General features: G+C 50.3%; 7 protein-coding genes across 7 annotated transcripts; 3 read left to right on the top strand and 4 right to left on the bottom strand.

Annotated features, from left to right (window-relative positions):
• Positions 1 to 377: 377 nt before the first annotated feature.
• On the top strand, positions 378 to 1,205 carry ARB_04606 (uncharacterized protein; the record flags this gene model as incomplete). The annotated part of the gene is made up of 3 exons (XM_003017677.1): positions 378 to 546; positions 739 to 970; positions 1,070 to 1,205. 3 exons carry the CDS (start codon positions 378 to 380, stop codon positions 1,203 to 1,205), a joined length of 537 nt encoding a protein of 178 aa, XP_003017723.1.
• A 279-nt stretch (positions 1,206 to 1,484) lies between these two features.
• ARB_04607 (MFS monocarboxylate transporter, putative) lies at positions 1,485 to 2,933 on the bottom strand (the record flags this gene model as incomplete). The annotated part of the gene is made up of 3 exons (XM_003017678.1): positions 1,485 to 1,530; positions 1,571 to 2,662; positions 2,728 to 2,933. 3 exons carry the CDS (start codon positions 2,931 to 2,933, stop codon positions 1,485 to 1,487), a joined length of 1,344 nt encoding a protein of 447 aa, XP_003017724.1.
• Positions 2,934 to 4,128: 1,195 nt separating this feature from the next.
• ARB_04608 (uncharacterized protein) lies at positions 4,129 to 4,818 on the bottom strand (the record flags this gene model as incomplete). Its single annotated transcript, XM_003017679.1, has 1 exon — positions 4,129 to 4,818. The coding sequence occupies one exon, from the start codon at positions 4,816 to 4,818 to the stop codon at positions 4,129 to 4,131; it is 690 nt and encodes a 229-aa protein (XP_003017725.1).
• A 1,684-nt stretch (positions 4,819 to 6,502) lies between these two features.
• Positions 6,503 to 7,434, bottom strand: ARB_04609 (uncharacterized protein; the record flags this gene model as incomplete). The annotated part of the gene is made up of 4 exons (XM_003017680.1): positions 6,503 to 6,638; positions 6,750 to 6,989; positions 7,054 to 7,147; positions 7,320 to 7,434. 4 exons carry the CDS (start codon positions 7,432 to 7,434, stop codon positions 6,503 to 6,505), a joined length of 585 nt encoding a protein of 194 aa, XP_003017726.1.
• Positions 7,435 to 7,490: 56 nt separating this feature from the next.
• ARB_04610 (C2H2 transcription factor (TFIIIA), putative) lies at positions 7,491 to 9,254 on the top strand (the record flags this gene model as incomplete). The annotated part of the gene is made up of 2 exons (XM_003017681.1): positions 7,491 to 8,322; positions 8,497 to 9,254. 2 exons carry the CDS (start codon positions 7,491 to 7,493, stop codon positions 9,252 to 9,254), a joined length of 1,590 nt encoding a protein of 529 aa, XP_003017727.1.
• A 2,182-nt stretch (positions 9,255 to 11,436) lies between these two features.
• ARB_04611 (uncharacterized protein) lies at positions 11,437 to 11,622 on the bottom strand (the record flags this gene model as incomplete). Its single annotated transcript, XM_003017682.1, has 1 exon — positions 11,437 to 11,622. The coding sequence occupies one exon, from the start codon at positions 11,620 to 11,622 to the stop codon at positions 11,437 to 11,439; it is 186 nt and encodes a 61-aa protein (XP_003017728.1).
• Positions 11,623 to 12,468: 846 nt separating this feature from the next.
• ARB_04612 (PH domain protein) lies at positions 12,469 to 16,301 on the top strand (the record flags this gene model as incomplete). Its single annotated transcript, XM_003017683.1, has 3 exons — positions 12,469 to 12,748; positions 12,817 to 12,974; positions 13,035 to 16,301. The coding sequence occupies 3 exons, from the start codon at positions 12,469 to 12,471 to the stop codon at positions 16,299 to 16,301; spliced, it is 3,705 nt and encodes a 1,234-aa protein (XP_003017729.1).
• Positions 16,302 to 16,940: the final 639 nt, after the last annotated feature.

Raw genomic sequence — 16,940 nt, forward strand, 5'->3', positions numbered from 1 at the left:
CAGTTATCGAAGACAAAAATACCTTATGCTTATGCCTGGTCGGATAGGGCCGACTCTGCTCTCTCACGCAGACAGCAGCTCGTCGTGTCCTGTTTGGCCCTTCACAGGCGGGCGTTGCTATGCAAATGTGAATACTAGCTAGCTGGACTAACTTGGATGTTCCTTAAGTTACAAGATTTTAAAATAACTAGTTAACCAAACCGCCCGGAAGAAAAACCACCACCCACCACAAATCACCATGCAGCAGCTTGAAAAATAAAAAATATATAGGACACCCCGGGACCAGCTGAAACCTATAAGGACGCCGCACGCCATCAAGGGCCTCTGTCGCTTCTTCGCTGGCCTGCTTCGTGGCCGCCGGCTGACTCGACTTCACCATGGCCACGATCCGGCGCATGACGCCCGGCGACCTGCTCAGCCTGAACCTGACCAACCTCGATCCCTTGACCGAGAACTACGACCTGCACTTCTACCTCAACTATCTCATGAAATGGCCGTCTCTCTTCAATGTCGTCGAGGACCGCGATGGCCAGATAGTCGGCTACAGTACGTCTCCTTCGACCTGACCGCTCCTCCTCCGCCCTTGTGCGCCAGACACGCCCACGGCGGGCCATTCATTTACTTACTGGCAGCGGCCCAACGCTCGCTCGCTCACGAACAAGCGAAAAAAAGAAAAGAATAACAGATACCCTCTGTAGATGTGGCATGACTGGCTGACTTACACCGTCTACGATATAGTAATGGGCAAGCTTGAAACGCAACCACAGGCCATGCGTCATTCGGAGCACTACACCCCATGGCATGGCCATATCACAGTGCTCACAGTTGCGCCGGCCTGGAGAAGGATGGGCCACGCACGACGGCTGACGGAGAGCCTGGAACGGGCCTCAGACAAGAACAATGCGTGGTTCGTTGATCTGTATGTGCGGGCGGGGAATAAGGTCGCCGTTGATATGTACAAGGGCATGGGGTAGGTGTTTGGTAGCTTCGTTACTACTTGCCTGTTGCTATGCTGACCTTGTTTGCGCTCTAGGTATTCTGTGTTCAGACGAGTGGTGAATTATTACAGTGACGACCCCACTGGGCTCTCAGAAGAGGGTGAAGATGCATTTGACATGCGAAAGCCGTTGAGCCGCGATGTGCATCTAAAGCACTCTCGTCCAAATGGGGAAAACTTCCTTGTGAGTCCTGAAGACGTTACCTGATTCAAGGGGTTTTCTGTGATGGCAGGATTTACACATATTAACCCCAGCATGTTGACCATGTCACTGTGTACTGGAGTGGCATACGACTGTTATGAATAGTATAAAAAAAGGGGGGGTTTCCTGGAGGAGGGGCATGGATAGATTAATATTATAAACATTATTATATCATTATTAGTATTTTATCATATCTCTCTTTAAATTCCAAATATACATGGAGAATAATATCATCTAGCATGCCATGCTAGATTAACCACTCATTAACCCCGCATAAAACCACTCTTACGGACAAAATCCTGCAAGGGCGTTGATGCCCGTCTTCTTCTGACTAGACATGTATAAACACTCTCGGTCCAGATTTAACTAACCTGGCAATAACAAGGAGTATCCCCGACATCAGTAGACAGGATCCAGCCAGGAGCTGTACGCCCAGATACTGATTCCCAGATGCATGGATGATAGCGCCTCCAATAGGCGTACCAGCAAGGGTACCAACAGAGTTGAACACAAACGCCATTCCAAGGCGCGTGCCGAAATCTCGTAGATCAGGGGTTATGCTAATTAGAACTACCGGAGGGACGGATACAAAGGCACCCGAGAAGAAGCCGTATAGTATCACGATGCCTATGATACTACCAGTGGTGTGAACCCCTATCCAGCCAAGGGCTATGATTCCAGAACAGAATGCCATAGGTATCATGACATTAAAGGGGCCAATGAAGTCGACAAAGTAGTTTGGAATTATCCGGCCAAATGTGGAAGCAGAGTTAAGTATGGCGAGGAGGTAAAACGCCAGATCGGTGCCCATTATTCCTTCGTCAATGGCATAGGGCTGAATGTATACCATCATGTTGTATAGGCCTAGGAAACCGCAGAATTGAGAGATACAAAAAAGGGAGTATACCGGATCCCGGAATGCCGAAAGTTGGACCAGGCTGCGTCGTTCGGCTGGTTTGAATCTCATCTTCAACAGGGAAACGGAGATGGACATAGTGGCGAAGACAATAAAGCCTAGCACTCGTGTGGCCCATGGAAACCCAAGACTTTTCTGCATCTGTCGGAATACAATGGGATAGACAAGTCCGCCGATTCCGCTACCGGTAGCAGCTAACCCGTTGGCGATGGCTCTTCGTTTCTTGAAGTACTGCGGTAAAACAGCAACACAGGGGACAAACACGCTGCCGAATCCGAGGCCCATGCAAATAGCTTGAGCGAGGAATATCTGCCAGTATTGACTGGCTATACTTGTCATCATAAGCCCCAGGGGGATTAAGACCCAGCCCACCATCAAGAGTTGTCTGGTATAACCGGCATCAAATAGGGAGCCGGTTATGGTTCCAAAGAAGAGCAACAAGAAAGATTGCGTAGAACCGATCCAGGAAATGGTTGAGGGTGATAAGTGGTCAAGCAAGTTATGTTCATAGTACGTTTGGAATACACCAAACGCGGTGACAACTCCCCTATGTGAACTGTTAGCCCTTTAAGGTTCTTTGCCTGCGTCGTGTAGCTATGGATGCTATCATACCATGTGTTAAAGAAGAGGAAAAAGGAGGCTAGGACTTGGGACCACGCCGTCCAGCCACTGTCATAAGAGTGTTCATTGTTGGCATAGCCGGCATTGTCGACATCGTTATTCTCTCCGTGCAAGGTGGTGGAAGAAGCTACAACGCTTCCACCCCCGATCCCTAAAGAGGAAGCTTGGCCTTTCCCATCTTTCTCAAGATCAACCATTCTCACGCATGAGGATGGCGAATATAGAGAAACAAGGGAGAAAGTACGTGGTATCCTCCAAGCGCAAATGGGATTCCATCTTGGATATATATAAACGGGAGAGTGGAAACGGAGTGGAGAGACAAGGCGATTGAAAAAATGTGAAATAGCCGTTCGGCACCGAATAGAGCTGAGCCTGATTAATCCAGCAAACGCTACTCCGTAGAAACAGGTGTTTAGTCGGGTCTTCGCCCACTTAGCACCGGACAAGCACACGGGAAGGCCATGCGGTATACGGCATTATTGGCGGTGATTCCTCCTATTGCATGGCGGAAAGTCCGCAGCTTTGACGGATCCAGTGGGGCGGGAAGAGGAACGGCGAAAAAGCAGCGGCATTGGCTTCGGCAGTGTGACGGCAAGGCCGGAACTGTTCGTCGATTTTATTAGTAATTGAACCGAATCTCGAAGCTAGGGATACCGTTGGTCCCGCTCGTGAACAGGTTTGTCATGCGTTTGGAGAGGCGAATATAACATTGCAAAGGAGAGGTACTCCCGTACTAGCAGTGTTTTGCTGATGCGTGGATATTGAGTTCATGGTGATGCCGAAGGTGCTGCCGAAAGAAAGATGCCTCATAACTAACTGGATATCTGACACCTTGAGACATTCGATTTCGACGCCATGCATAGAAATACGAGGGGGTTGCGATTCAAAGACGACTGATACCGTAAGATTACTTCTTGGTCGAGACGTGCTGGCGTATATGATCACGGCGTAGGTTGTTGATCCCCGTTACAAAAGGAATTATCTGCACCCGTTCTAAGCGGTCCATGCTTGCAGTGTTATCGTCACTTGGGTAAGCGGATTGTGAAGCGTCGAATCCTGATATCTACAACAGTCCTCTATATATCTCTATATGTCGTATATACCATGAGCTACTTGTCATACCGAGTATTCCGGGGATATTTGTTTACCTGCGATTTAATTTTTGCCATCCCGCCAAGTCAACGAGCTCCCGTAAAAAATGATAAAAATTTCCATAGCTTCTGGTTAAAGAGTATACACCAATTCGGGGGCCTTATGTTCCGAAGGATACGAAAAAGAAACCTGAAGTAGACCGGGCAATGTTCCTCGAGGGAGGCTTCGAAGCGCAAGTGGCCTAGAAAGAGAAGTAAAACGGATCAGTAGGGAGTGTCGAAACATTATGGCACATTGTTACTAACGAATGTCTTCAAGCACTTCAGCTGCATCAGAGTATTCACCACGCCAGCACTTGGTAGTCACCGCACCTATAGGCCATCCCGAGGTATCTGGGAAGGTACCCGCGGCATACAGCTTGATAACTTCTTCATCTGTTCGCTCTTGGTACGGGTCTTCAGCTGTAACGAGGCTGTATATCACACTACCAAATGCAAATATGTCGTCCTGAACGGTATATTGGTAGCTTTCGTACTTATACTCATCGAAGCTGGGCGGTCGATATCTAGTTTTGTTGTACACATTGGATACCCTAGCTCCGTCCATTGAGCTCGAGGCAAAGTCGGCTAGGACGACATCGAGCGTATCTGTGACCAATATGTTGGGCGATCGTAGGTCGCAGTGGACGACGCCCTTGCTGTGAACAAAAACCAGCCCTTCTGCAATCTGCTCGGCCCATTTAAGGTACGGTATCTTGGATTCAATTTTATGCCTTGCTTGGTCTATGCAGCCAAGCTGGTAATATTCCATCTCAAATGTGTGGCTTAGAGGACGAATATATCTTGCAATTCGTGGATGTGCTCCCAATCTCTCATATACCTGCCGCTCAAAGGTAACCTCGTGTCTAGCCTCAGGGAAAGGCTGTTTGATAACCGTTAGCCTTTCGGTCTTATCAATGGCGGCAGTTGCTCCCAACGCAATTCTCTCCATGCTGAGAGTAATAAACGAAGAATGGCAGCCGGCCAGTAGTTATACAGTAGTCAGATGGTGGTGATAGTGAGATCGTGTGCAATTTGATGGCTGAAAACTGTTCCAGGCACCAATACAGACACGTGACCCTTGCTGGGGCCCTGGCTCACTAGTTAGTTAAGTTACCTATGTATACGGCAGTCTTGATACGATGCACTCTGGTGTAGCCATTCCATTATTAAGTCTCGGGCTAATATCCAGCAAACATAAATGAGAAGAACCTCTTCCTAGATTCATCAATATATGGCTCTCTCTCGTCGAGTCCCTGTTGGATATTGGCAAATGGTGTCTGGTACCGAGCCATAGAATACAAATACCTTATTTACCCCGTATATATTACAGCAGTTGTATTATTATATTAAGGTGCTTATTAATATGGAGATAATTAACATATTGGGAAATGGGATTAACTAAGTGATTAGGATATCTCCTCCGTACAAGGGGCCGCGTGGCCTAATGGTTAGGGCGTCGGATTTCGGTTCTCCTTGAAAGCAAGGGTGTATACCTCCGAAGGATGTGCGTTCGAATCGCATCGTGGTCGTTTAGATTCCTTTTTTTTTTCTCCCTCTCCTCTTTCAATCAAGAGGATTGCTAATTAATTAATCTAAAAAAATATAATGTGGGCTTGATAGACTGGGGATTGAGATTGACATTTGAGGAGTTAAAAATCACGACTTGTGCAAGTTGAAGGTATTCATTTAAGGCTGCTGGGCCGCCGCTCCTTGAATGTAAAGCCCCAGCTGTAGGCACTTAGGGCAAGGTACATGGGTGTCCCCGCGTCTACTCGAGCTCCCAAAGGCCACTTCAGGATCATGAGTCGCTTCAGCACACATTCGTGCTCGACCAACTCCTGTCTTCGGGTTCGGACATGGGTCGGGGACAGGCAGTCCATCAGTCCCGATATCACCTTCAAAGTAGTCCACTCGTTTGCGATCTTCAAACAGGTGCTTGGGATCCGCACGACACATCATGAGGGAATACGTGAAGCGTATATATACACACATAATGCTGTCAACAAACTGTTAGCTTAGAAGGGAGATATCAATAAAGTCGGGAGGGCATTCAGTACTTTGTGTTAGGTGTAAATACTTGCTATTCTTTCTGCTCGCAAATCTGTTATGCCGTATAAACTCTCCAGAAAGAGAGAAAAGCTCGTCTATTTATGTGTGGTGAGGGGGAGGGGGCTATAATACATTACCCCCTGCTAAATGGCATGTCTAATCCACTGAACCACTGGCTATTCTTTGGCACATGCATATGCGCTTCCTGTGATATGTGTTCTTAATGGCTTTCTCGTGAGTCATAGTAGGGGGGAAAGCTTGCTTTTGGTTGCCTATTTCCAGAATGCTGGGAGGAGGCTGCGAGGCCAGCAAGTGTGTCCAAATGAGTTGCAACTTGCTGTCTATCATTTTCCTAGTTTATTCTGACAAGTTAAGGAGAAACAGGAAGGAAAATCCGAGACAAAACCGAACCCCATACGCTATGCAAAAGAGCAAAAACTGCCAGTCTCAAGACACATTGCTTGAGGTATTAGACTAGCATGAGTACACACAGGAGATAGCCACGGCAACTTCAGAGAAGTTCTTCACATGTCCAGTCCTCGTACCTAGAAATGATGTTAGATCGACATCATTTGGATGATATTCTATGGAAGTACTAACCATCCGTCTGGAAGATACCTCCTGATAATTAGTGGGATTTTCTTCTGATTGAGCTCTTTAAGAGCAATTTGGAGGGGATCGGTCTCGCCCTCCAAATCGACAAGGATAGGGGCATTCATGCTGTTCACCGTGCATTAGTAAGTAGTTTACCAAGAGGCGCTTTTCCCTCGAGCTTCAGTAGCTCACCTAATCTGTAGCGCACGAGTGCCTAGTACTCTGGCCCGTTCATACTTGGTCATGTATGGTGTTGTTGTCCGCTGATCATTGGCAACTTTCTTCTCACGTTGCTGCAGTATTGTTTTCCCTTGTCCCTGGCCGGAGGAGGCATTTGGGTCGCCGTTCTCTCCGTTGGTAGTGACAGGCTGTCCATCACCGTTCAGCACCGCATAACCTTCTTCTTGCTGGTCATCCACCGCATAGTCATCAACCGCAGTATCGTCATAGAAGTCTTCAGCTGGCTCATAGTCGAGGCTAAGGAGGTATTAGCCCGGGTCCGCGCATGAAATTTGCGATAGGGTTGATGGGGTTGGCTTACCCAGTCTCCTCGCGGTCGTCATGGTCATCTCCGCCAAAGTCAGACATCTTGAAGGTATCAGCAGGAAAATATGGATGCGAGAAGTACAAACGAGCTATTTATATAGCTTGGACTGTGCGATCCTTTCCTTGCGCGCGGTGTTGATGGTGTTTCTCCCTTTCTGCGACGTCGAGAGGAAGAAGATGGAAAAAATAAAACAAAAATGCTTGGCATGCCAAGATTTCAACACCTTAAATCAATTTTTGATAAGACCGAGAAAAACACACAAAGCGAAGAAGCCAAAACCATCAACGCTACAACGTCCGGCTTGGGGGCCTTCTTGAGGAAAGGAGGCTTATTTCTGGTTCTGGTAGACTTAGCTGGGCGTATGGTCTCTGCCATGTTGTGTTTCTAGCTATCTTCACGGTAGAAATGCTTGCGTTTTGAGACAATCCATAATGACCGCAACCAAACGAAAGACAGCCGAGGAAGCTCGGAGGCAGCTGAAGAGGATACATCTATCTGAACCGGCAGGTATGCTACCACCACCGCATTATGGCTGTGGAATTCAACCGTTAACGCTATCAGGCCAAGATGAAATACACGATTCCGACGCCAATTGTGATGATTCCTCTTCTGTCGTTGACGAGATGGTGTGCTCGGATGATGAACTGCATGCGACGCCATTGACGCCCTTTTCACCTGCTTCCTCAAAATACCCATCTGAGCTGAAGACTCACCTCTGTCCTTACTCCGGCTGCGACAAGGCTTTCAATCGCCCGGCGCGGCTTACTGAGCATATACGTTCGCATACCAACGACCGGATCTTCGCCTGTACCTACGAAGGATGCGAAAAGAGCTTTCTTCGAGCCTCTCATCTCAATCATCATATCAAGAGTGCGCATACCCTTATAAGAGACTATGTATGTGAGCGTGAAGGGTGCGGAAAGGCGTTCGCTACAGGGTCAAGGCTTAGGAGGCACCTTGCAGCCCATGAAGGGCGGGATAAATACACATGCACTGAAATAGCAGAAGGGAGTGGGAAACAGTGCGGAGAGTCATTCAGGAAACATTCCACTTTGTTGAAGCATGTCATGACCGTTCACCTGAAGAAGAGGCCGTTTCCCTGCCAAGCTACACTTGATTCAGGCGAGACTTGTACTGCTGCATTTGATACGGCAGGCCACCTGAAGGCCCACGAAAGGAGGGTACATGGAGAGGCACGGTTTACTTGCACGGAGTGCATTGGCAATGCAGAGAATGAAGAAGGAACGGGAGAGGGAAAGGCATGTAACTTCGCAACCTATGCCCTGCTACAATCACACATGCGTTCCGTACATCCTCCGACCTGTCCTAGCTGCGCCCATATATGCTCGTCGGCAAAGGCTCTACGTCGGCACATGGAGATTTCTCATGGGACAGTGTCTGTGGAGGATCGTCGGACCTATCCCTGTCAGCACCCAGGGTGTGAACGCAGTTTTACGAAAAAAGGCAATCTCAACGTCCATGTCAAGACGGTGCACGAGGGCGAGAAGCGCTTTGCCTGCGGCGAGACCGACCTCTCTACGTCTAAGAAAGTGGGCGGGTGGAATGGGATGGATGCTTGCGGGAAGAGGTATGGAAGTAAGCTTGCTCTGGAAGAACATGTGAGGACAGCACATATGGGATTTCGGAATGCGAGGGCCGAGAGGAAGGCCAGAGCTGGTACTCTTACGGCTACCAACACATTGGAATCTGGGTCAAAGCGTACTGGCCCATCTAACGTCGCTCTGCTTACAGGCCAAGGGTACACTGAGGAGTCAGGTAATCGGCATATACCGTGTCTACTAGCTGAGTGCGAGCATAGATTCTACCGGGACTATGATCTCTGGCTGCACATGGACGCAAAACACGGAATGGATGAGAATGAAATCCAGCTTCTCTTTATGCAGCGAGCCATGCAGGGCGGGAACGAGAGCTTTGACAGACCTTCATTCCAGTATGAGATGGACACGATTGGGATGGGCGTCGACGAGATTGGCGCTACTACTACTGGTGGTGGTGGCAGCAGCGGCCTTATCGACGATCTGGAGGGCAGATATACATATTTGCGACCCGATGCTAGTGTCGATGAGATCATGGCAAGCCACGACGATGTCCAGGAACGGGGCGAGGACGATCGTTCAGGCGGGTTGGGCGACCTTGTTGACCCGCTTCTGACGTACACTTGCCTGGAGTCGTGAGAGAAGAAGTATATCGGCTACGCGAGTTCCCCCCCCCCCCCCCCAAATACCGGGGTGTATATATCTCTGGGGCTGGGGATCTGTCCCGTCCAACCCATGTAATAATACTCCGTACGGTATAGTCGCATGCTATGCTTTGTTGTCAAGGAGGAGCCCGGCCTAGCTCGGAAGGCTGATCGATAGAAGGTTTTGTCCTTATATATAATGGCGATATACTAATGAGAAATGAATAAAGCGAATAATGATTATGATTCAATGGGCTCAATGGAAAGAGACAGTAGCGCATCGGTCTGTCATCATTCTTGCAGTTGCCACGATGCAAACAGCCGATCAATTGTTTGCTCTCTTCCTTGCTTCCTTGCTTCCGTTCGTTACTCGATTCCTTATTAATATTGATTGTAAGGTTGAAGATCTCGTCTTTGCTTCTTCCATCGTGTTGGTACCGATGCCACAGGGATCGACATCGAGAAGCCACAAGGAGAGATTACCTACGTAATCAGCACCGACAATGAAATGCTAAAAGACCATCGTCAGAGCTCTTGTATCTTTCTTGCGTACTCCGTACTCCGCCCGTCTTTGTCATATCATGATAGTTATCTGCACAAACTCTTCACCGACGTTTCGTCTTTGTTTCGACCCCTCCGTTTTTCCCCATCCAGTTGGCCTTTGGGCCGTGGGGAAGGCCATTCGACCAGGGGGAGAGGGGGGGGGGGAGAGAGAGAGAGAGAGAGAGAGTCGATCGAACGTATCGCATTCTAGCCCTCCGGGACGACATTTCAACTGGTACGAAGACAAATTCCACGCGATTTGCATCGACGGCTGTCGCACATGCATCCGCCTGTATAACACTGGTTAGCCAATGTCATCCCCATCGAGCACAACGTTGAGCTCTTTGGCCGGACGGGGTCGGACCCTGCTCGAGCATGGGCATGGATACCCTGATGGCAATTGGCTGCTAAGCTCCATCTGGAGTTCACTAAGGCCGGGTCTGTCAGATCCAGTCCAATTGCTGGTTAAACCGGCGGTCTAGGCGGGAGTTGGGCCAAAAGCGCACAGAAGAAAAAGAAGAGAGAGAGAGAGAGAGAGAGAGAGAGCAGAGTTGAGAACGCGTCACCAGGCTCTCGATCGCACGCCTTCCCACATGCCATGGATGTGCGTGTGCGTGTGCGTGTGTGTGATATTTATGGCACAACACCACCGATGTGGAATACTCATGGAATATGGAAGGATCAGGTGTTTCAACCCGGAGAAGGGCTGGAGGCGCTGGGGAAAAGGTGGACCAGCCAGCGCACTCTTAACCAGCACGCTAACCAACTGGGCGCTTTAGACTTAGATATAAAGTGGATAGGTGGCTTTCTCGTCGTGAAGTACGGAGTATTGAGCAAGAAAACTCGCTCTCAGGGTTGCCATCTTTCATTCTCCCTTGTCCTCCGTACGGAGCAGTCAATCAGAGGTGAGAGCCGTCCGCCCCCCTTGACCCAGCCAGAGAACGCAGTGCAGGGGGGAGGGGGGAGGGCCAGCTAGTCAATCATGCCATGAACTCGTTCGGTGCAGCGCCAGCGCCGGTGCCAGAGCTGGTTGCGATGCCAGAGCGGGCGGTGCTCCCTATCCGTCCTTGGGCCATTTTCTTATTCTTCTTTTCTTTTCCTTGTCTGACTGCGAGCTGTACGACGCTGTTCCGGGTCAGGGTGCTGGTGAGCGCGGTCTGAGACATGGTTTCTGCTCGCCGTCCTAGCTAAGATACTAAGATATCATTCTCGCTTGACCTTGACCTTGACCTGCGTGTGTTTCGTTCCTTTTTCCTCCCAGGTGATTGAGTTTTGTACTCCGTAGTTAGTAGTGAGTTGAAGCCAGCATACGGAGTACATACATACATACATAACATATGTACTTAGGCTAGTTATCAGAGTTAGCGCCTGCGGGACCAAGGGAAGAGGCAGAGCAGAGCGAGGCTACCTTGCTCGCCCTGCGCTGCTGCTAGCACTTACTTACATAGTTACTGCTGTGAAGGAGTGGCTGGCGGTGGAGGCGGCGGCGGAACCAGCGGAGGAAGAGACCCTCTCGCTGCCTCTCTCGCGCGCGCCCCCGGACAGGCGTTAAGAAGCTGACAAGGCAAGGGCCCCGTATCCTCGCTCGTCCTGCGGAGCCAGAAGCGTAATCCGGCCGGCTCAGCTGCACGGCGTCAAGTGTTATCCTGCCTGTAATACAGGGTTGGTCTGCGGTGCGGCCGGCGCTGGGTTGGGCGTGACGGGCGGCCTGAGGTCAGTCTGGGCTGTCTTCCCTTTTCGGCCACTCCAAACCTCGCCTCGTCTTCATCTTCATCATCATCATCTTCTTCTTCTTCCACTTCCACTTCAACAACCTCCATCTCTCGGCCTCAAGCAACCCAACCGCCCCCGACCGACGACGCTGGCTGGGATCAGCCGACGCTAGGCTCAAGAGCTCGCTGCGACCTTATTTACTTAAGCTCAAGCGCTAGTTTAACTATTTTTACCGTCATCACCTGGGCCTGCGCTGCTTGCTGTCAAAATAACTAAACTCCGGCTGCGCCATGGATCACACTCTCCTGTAGACACAGAGCACCGGACCAACGAGCCCTTCCACAGCACCCTTTTGGCCCTCTCACCTCCTATCCTGCCCGAAGGAGACCTCTCTCTCCTCCTCCTGCTGCTGCTGCTTCGTCTGCTTCGTCTGTTTCGTCGCAAGTCGTGGGAGAAATTAGTTATCTCTCGAGCTCTCTTCTCTCCCGGCGCTTCCACAACTCCCCGTCCTAACCGCCCGCTTCTCTCCTCCCTTTTATTTACACATGGCTGCTGAACGAAGCCCATAGACACCACCTCTCCTCTTCTGGCAGTTTTCAGTTGCCACGCCGGGCGGCTCTCTTGCTTGCTAGAAAGGTTCTTACCTCACCGCGGACTTTCAATTGCTCACACCATGGGGCGCTTAAGAGGTCGGTTGTACTATTTTCGCTCTGCTCAGCCAAGGCCACCCAGATATCACATTCTTCTGGCAACCAGCTAACTCTCCCTTCATAGTCCCGTCGTTTCTTTCCTCTCGCCCTGATGGCCCGAAGGGTAAAACTGCTGCAGCATCGGTGTCCTTCTCCTCGCCAGATCTTCCTGGAGCCTTAACCCAAACACCCTCGAACAAGCCCCCAGCAGCTGGGGCTGGACCGGCTCCGGATCAGGAGCAACAGACATCTGCCTCCCCGTTCATGAGACGCACACGCAGGTTGAGCAGGCCTATAGCCTCTCTCTGGGCTCAGAAGTCCGCACAGAGTGAGAGTGATGACCGGAATCAAAGCCAGAGCCAGAGCCAGAGCCAGAGTCAGAGTCAGAGTCAGAGCGAGAGCCAGACAGCGCCTTCCTCACCTCCATATGATGCAGAGCCCCTCGTTGTCCCGGAGCTGGAGCCTGTCTTCGCCTACTTGAATAATCAGGCAAACAAGCTATACCAAGAGGGATATTTCCTGAAGCTTAATGATTTGGATACCCGTATGCTTTTCACCTTCCCTCCCTCCCCCCCAGTTATAAGGACCTGATATACTAATTCCTCCCTATAGAAGGACGGGCATGCACTGATAGGCAATGGGTGGAGTGCTTTGGACAGTTGGTCGGAACAGTGCTTTCAATTTGGAACGCATCTGCACTGGATACGGCCGGGGGACAGGCAAATGCATCTCCCAGCTTCATCAATTTAGCTGACGCTACTATCAAAATGGTGAGATGAGATATTACCTCCTATTACTCAACCGGGGATGACCGGCTAACGGGCTAGTAGATGGAAACACTCCCTACCAACAATGAAACCAATCAGCCCCTACAGAATGTTGTCAGCATCAGTACGGCAGGGAAGAATAGGTATCTTCTCCATTTTGATTCATTGCATTCTCTCACTCAGTGGACGGCCGCAATGCGATTGACTGTGTTCGAAAACTCGCTTCTCCATGAATCTTACACCGGCGCCCTCATTGCTGGTAAGGGCAAGTATCTCAACGGAATAAAACTTGTCCTTGAGAAGACAACTTTCAAATACGAGGATTGGGCCAGAGTTCGATTTGGTGCTGGTACGCCCTGGAGAAGATGTTGGTGCGTCATCTCTCCTCCGGGAGAGAAAGAGATGCAACTGTACAATCGCTCTCTTAAGAAGAAATCCGCTTACGACCGAGCACCCACACCTCCCAAAGGGAACATCAAATTCTACGAGACGAGGAAGACTAGCAAGAAGGTAGCCCCCATCGCGACCATTTCCGATGCTTACTCTGCGTACGCCATCTATCCACAGGCCCGGCCCCTCGTAGACCAGTCCACGCTTGTTAAGGTCGAAGGCCTGGTCACTATTGGAGAGAACACATCGGAGGGCTTCGTCTTTGTGCTCCCAGAGATGCACAATGCCGTCTCCGGATTCGAAACAATGATTCGCTGGTTATTCCCGGCCTATGATGCTTTCCGTCTTTACGGGCGCCCTAATCGTTTGCTGGCTGATACTGTTAGCCCCAACAGCTTGATGTTTGCTATGCCGAGTAATAAGCGCAGGGGGTACCTTGATATCCTTGATGTCTCGGCACTCATTCATACTCAGGGGAGTGAAAGCTGGAGCGCCCGAGAATGGAGAAAGCAGCTGAAGGATGCAACATCACGTCGAATGACGTCGAATGCTGGCAGTAGTAGGACTAGCAGTGTATCAGGCCATCGTAGCGGGAAACGCAGCAGCCTACCTCAACGTACCGGCACAGTGCGTTTTGGTAGTGCGACAGTTGGGCCGAGGAATGGCGAGCCTAATAGCTCGTCCGATACCGTGGCTTCGAACTCACCAACAAAACCTGGAATATCCCATACCCGCTCAGAGTCTGATAATACCGGTCTTCCATCTGCCCGCCGTGGCCGCCGCAGTCCGCCATTTTTCGAGAGCAATATCGGAGAAGACATTCCAGAACACCCACCCACACCACCCCCAGAACTCCCTCAAACAGATGGACCCTCCGAAATTGATGGAACCGATAGCCGCAGCTCTCCCGATAGCGGCGCTTACATGGACAGCAATCGTCCTGTTGACCGCCTGGAAATTATACAGAGCTTGGAGCCTAACCCACCCCCGCAGGGTGTGCCAGTCTCGCCTGCTTTCTCGCATGACCCTCGGGGAACGCCTCAGTTCAAACCCCAGCCATCCCCAGAGATTGGCCATGCCGCGAACCGTATGTCAGTTGGTACGCTAGATCAGTTGGTGGACATGAATAAGAAAAATGGCAACGCACATGGCCTTGCAGTCGCGGGTGCTACCGCTGCTTGGAACGCAGCCAAAGATAATAACAATAATAATAAGGAGACCGATAGAGGAACGGGGCAACGAGCTGATCCCCGAGGTCCAACGCTTAACCGCCTTAACAGCATTGGTGCGTCTAGCTCGAATTACTCTCAGGGTAGCCCTATAACGCCCAGCGATACTACAAGCAACGTAAACGTCGGGGTCGATACCAACCTTACTGGTACACCAACTGAAGGACGGTCTCCGATAAAGCAGCAGGATGGCACTCAAAACCCACCATTGCATAAGCCAATTGCTCGCAAACCTGTTGCGACAGAAATTCCTATCGCGGAGACGGCGAGCGTGAGGACAGCGTCTACCCTGGGAAGCCTGAGAGATAACATCGATATGGATGCTCTAGACAGAATTATACGGCGGCCGCGCTCGCCTTCGCCTCCCCCACCACCCCAGCCGAAGTATACATTCAAACAAGAGACTGCTATTCAAGATGATGGCAGCTCAATTGTGGCTCCATCATACGCAAGCTCGCATAAATCTTCCGCATCAGTCCGGTCCGTCCAGTCTGTTCAGAAACCCAGGATGGGAAAGATGAAGGTCGTTGGCGACGCTATGCCAAAGACGGATGATCTTGTTATAGGTGACGCTCGCTATAAGCATCCTGCCGTTACTCCTGTGGAAGTTAGCTCTGATATTCCAGAAGTCGACTTTGGGCCCACACATACCTATAAACCTACCGCAAGACGACCCAGCACATCTGATACTATGCTACTTCTGTCTTCTTCTCATCAGCGTAACCCTTCTGAAGGTACCCTCGCAACAAGAGGCAGAAGACTTTCAACTGGTCGTCTACTTGAGCACCTCAACCAGGAATCAAACGAGTCTCCGTCTCCACCACCGCCCACGCAGGAACGTGGACGCCGCCGCAGCGTTCTCTGGCAGCCAGGCATGGTCCAAGACAGTGGCCCTGTGACCCCCGGCCCGACGAGTATCTCAGCAGAACAGTTCGTTCACGACCGCGCTTCCAGATCACAGATCCATCTTCCAGTAATGCCGACTCGAGCTACACCCCCTCCACCCCGGCCGGCATCAGGAGATTGGTCTGCCTATATCCGCCACCAATCATCCGCCACTCATCTTCCACAGCGTCCACACTCTCGTGGCCCAAGCGTCATGCTAGATATGCCAGCCCGCCCTTCGTCTCGCGGTGCAAATACCATACTTGATGTTCCCGCCCGGCCATCTTCTCGTGGTGCCAGCGTCATTCTAGGACCCCTTGATGCTCCTGCTCGTCCTTCTTCGCGGGGTGCCAACCGAATGTTAGCTCAACCAGATATTTCTGGTCATCTCTCTGCTCGAGAGCAAGAGCATGTAGCTCGTGTGACTGGATCTTCATTCCTTAACTTGAATAACAACCAGAGCCCACAATTTGGATCCGGACTTGTCAGCACTATTGATGCCCGGGAGCGTGAGAGGAAAGCTATGAAGGATGGTTTCAGTGGACAGGCAGTACAACAGGCCATTGCCCAGCGACAGTACCAAGCACAAGTACAAGCACAGGCTCAAGCTCAGGCTCAAGCTCAGGCACAGGCCCAAGCTCAGGCACAGGCCCAGGCTCAGTTCCAACTGCAGCAGCAATTCCAGCAGCCCTTGGGTACACCTCCTGGATATGCTGCATCCATGCAATTCCCATATCTCCCTCAACAGCAACCACAACAGCCACCACAGGCAGGCTATTATGCGCCACCTCAGGGGCAGCAATGGCAGCCTCAGTACCATGCATAGCCCGAACTCATGAACTACTGTTTTCTTCCCTCCCTTTTCTTTTCTATTTCAACCCTATCTCATTTCCGTCCATTACACTGTCTCAGTAACTTAGAAGCCTACCCCTCCTGCCATTTCCCACAGTTATTGCCCTTCATTTTTTTTGTTTCCTCTTGTCGATAATGACCATGACCGCATCTCCATTTTCCAATCATATCCATTTGTCTTCTCATCCTTCGTTACTTGTCCTTTTCCAACCAGATCCTCATTTTGGAACTTCCTTCTTGCCGTCATTTTTAACTCTCAAGTACACATCATCCATAGCCTTGACCTGGTACCTAACGTTTCTTTGTCCACTTTGTTTACCATTTAGATCCCGGTTATCCTGAATCCCTCATATTAACGCTCACCTCTGTCTACCTATCTGGTCATTATGTTTCCTTTCTAGTTATGCATTAGGAGTTTGGTCTATTTATTGTATTTGTGCGTTTTTACCTCCCCAAATCTTATGCTTCCTCGCAGCTCATGCATGCATCACTATGATAAGTAGTACATACGCCACGATACGCATTGCATTGCATTCATTTTGAGATGGGAACTGGAATCAGTGATAGATTGCTTACTGTTAGATTTTTCAAAATGCGAAACAAAAAAGGCATC

The sequence above is a fragment of the Trichophyton benhamiae genome (assembly GCF_000151125.1).
Source record: "Trichophyton benhamiae CBS 112371 chromosome Unknown contig01293.0, whole genome shotgun sequence".
Classification (NCBI taxonomy): domain Eukaryota; kingdom Fungi; phylum Ascomycota; class Eurotiomycetes; order Onygenales; family Arthrodermataceae; genus Trichophyton; species Trichophyton benhamiae.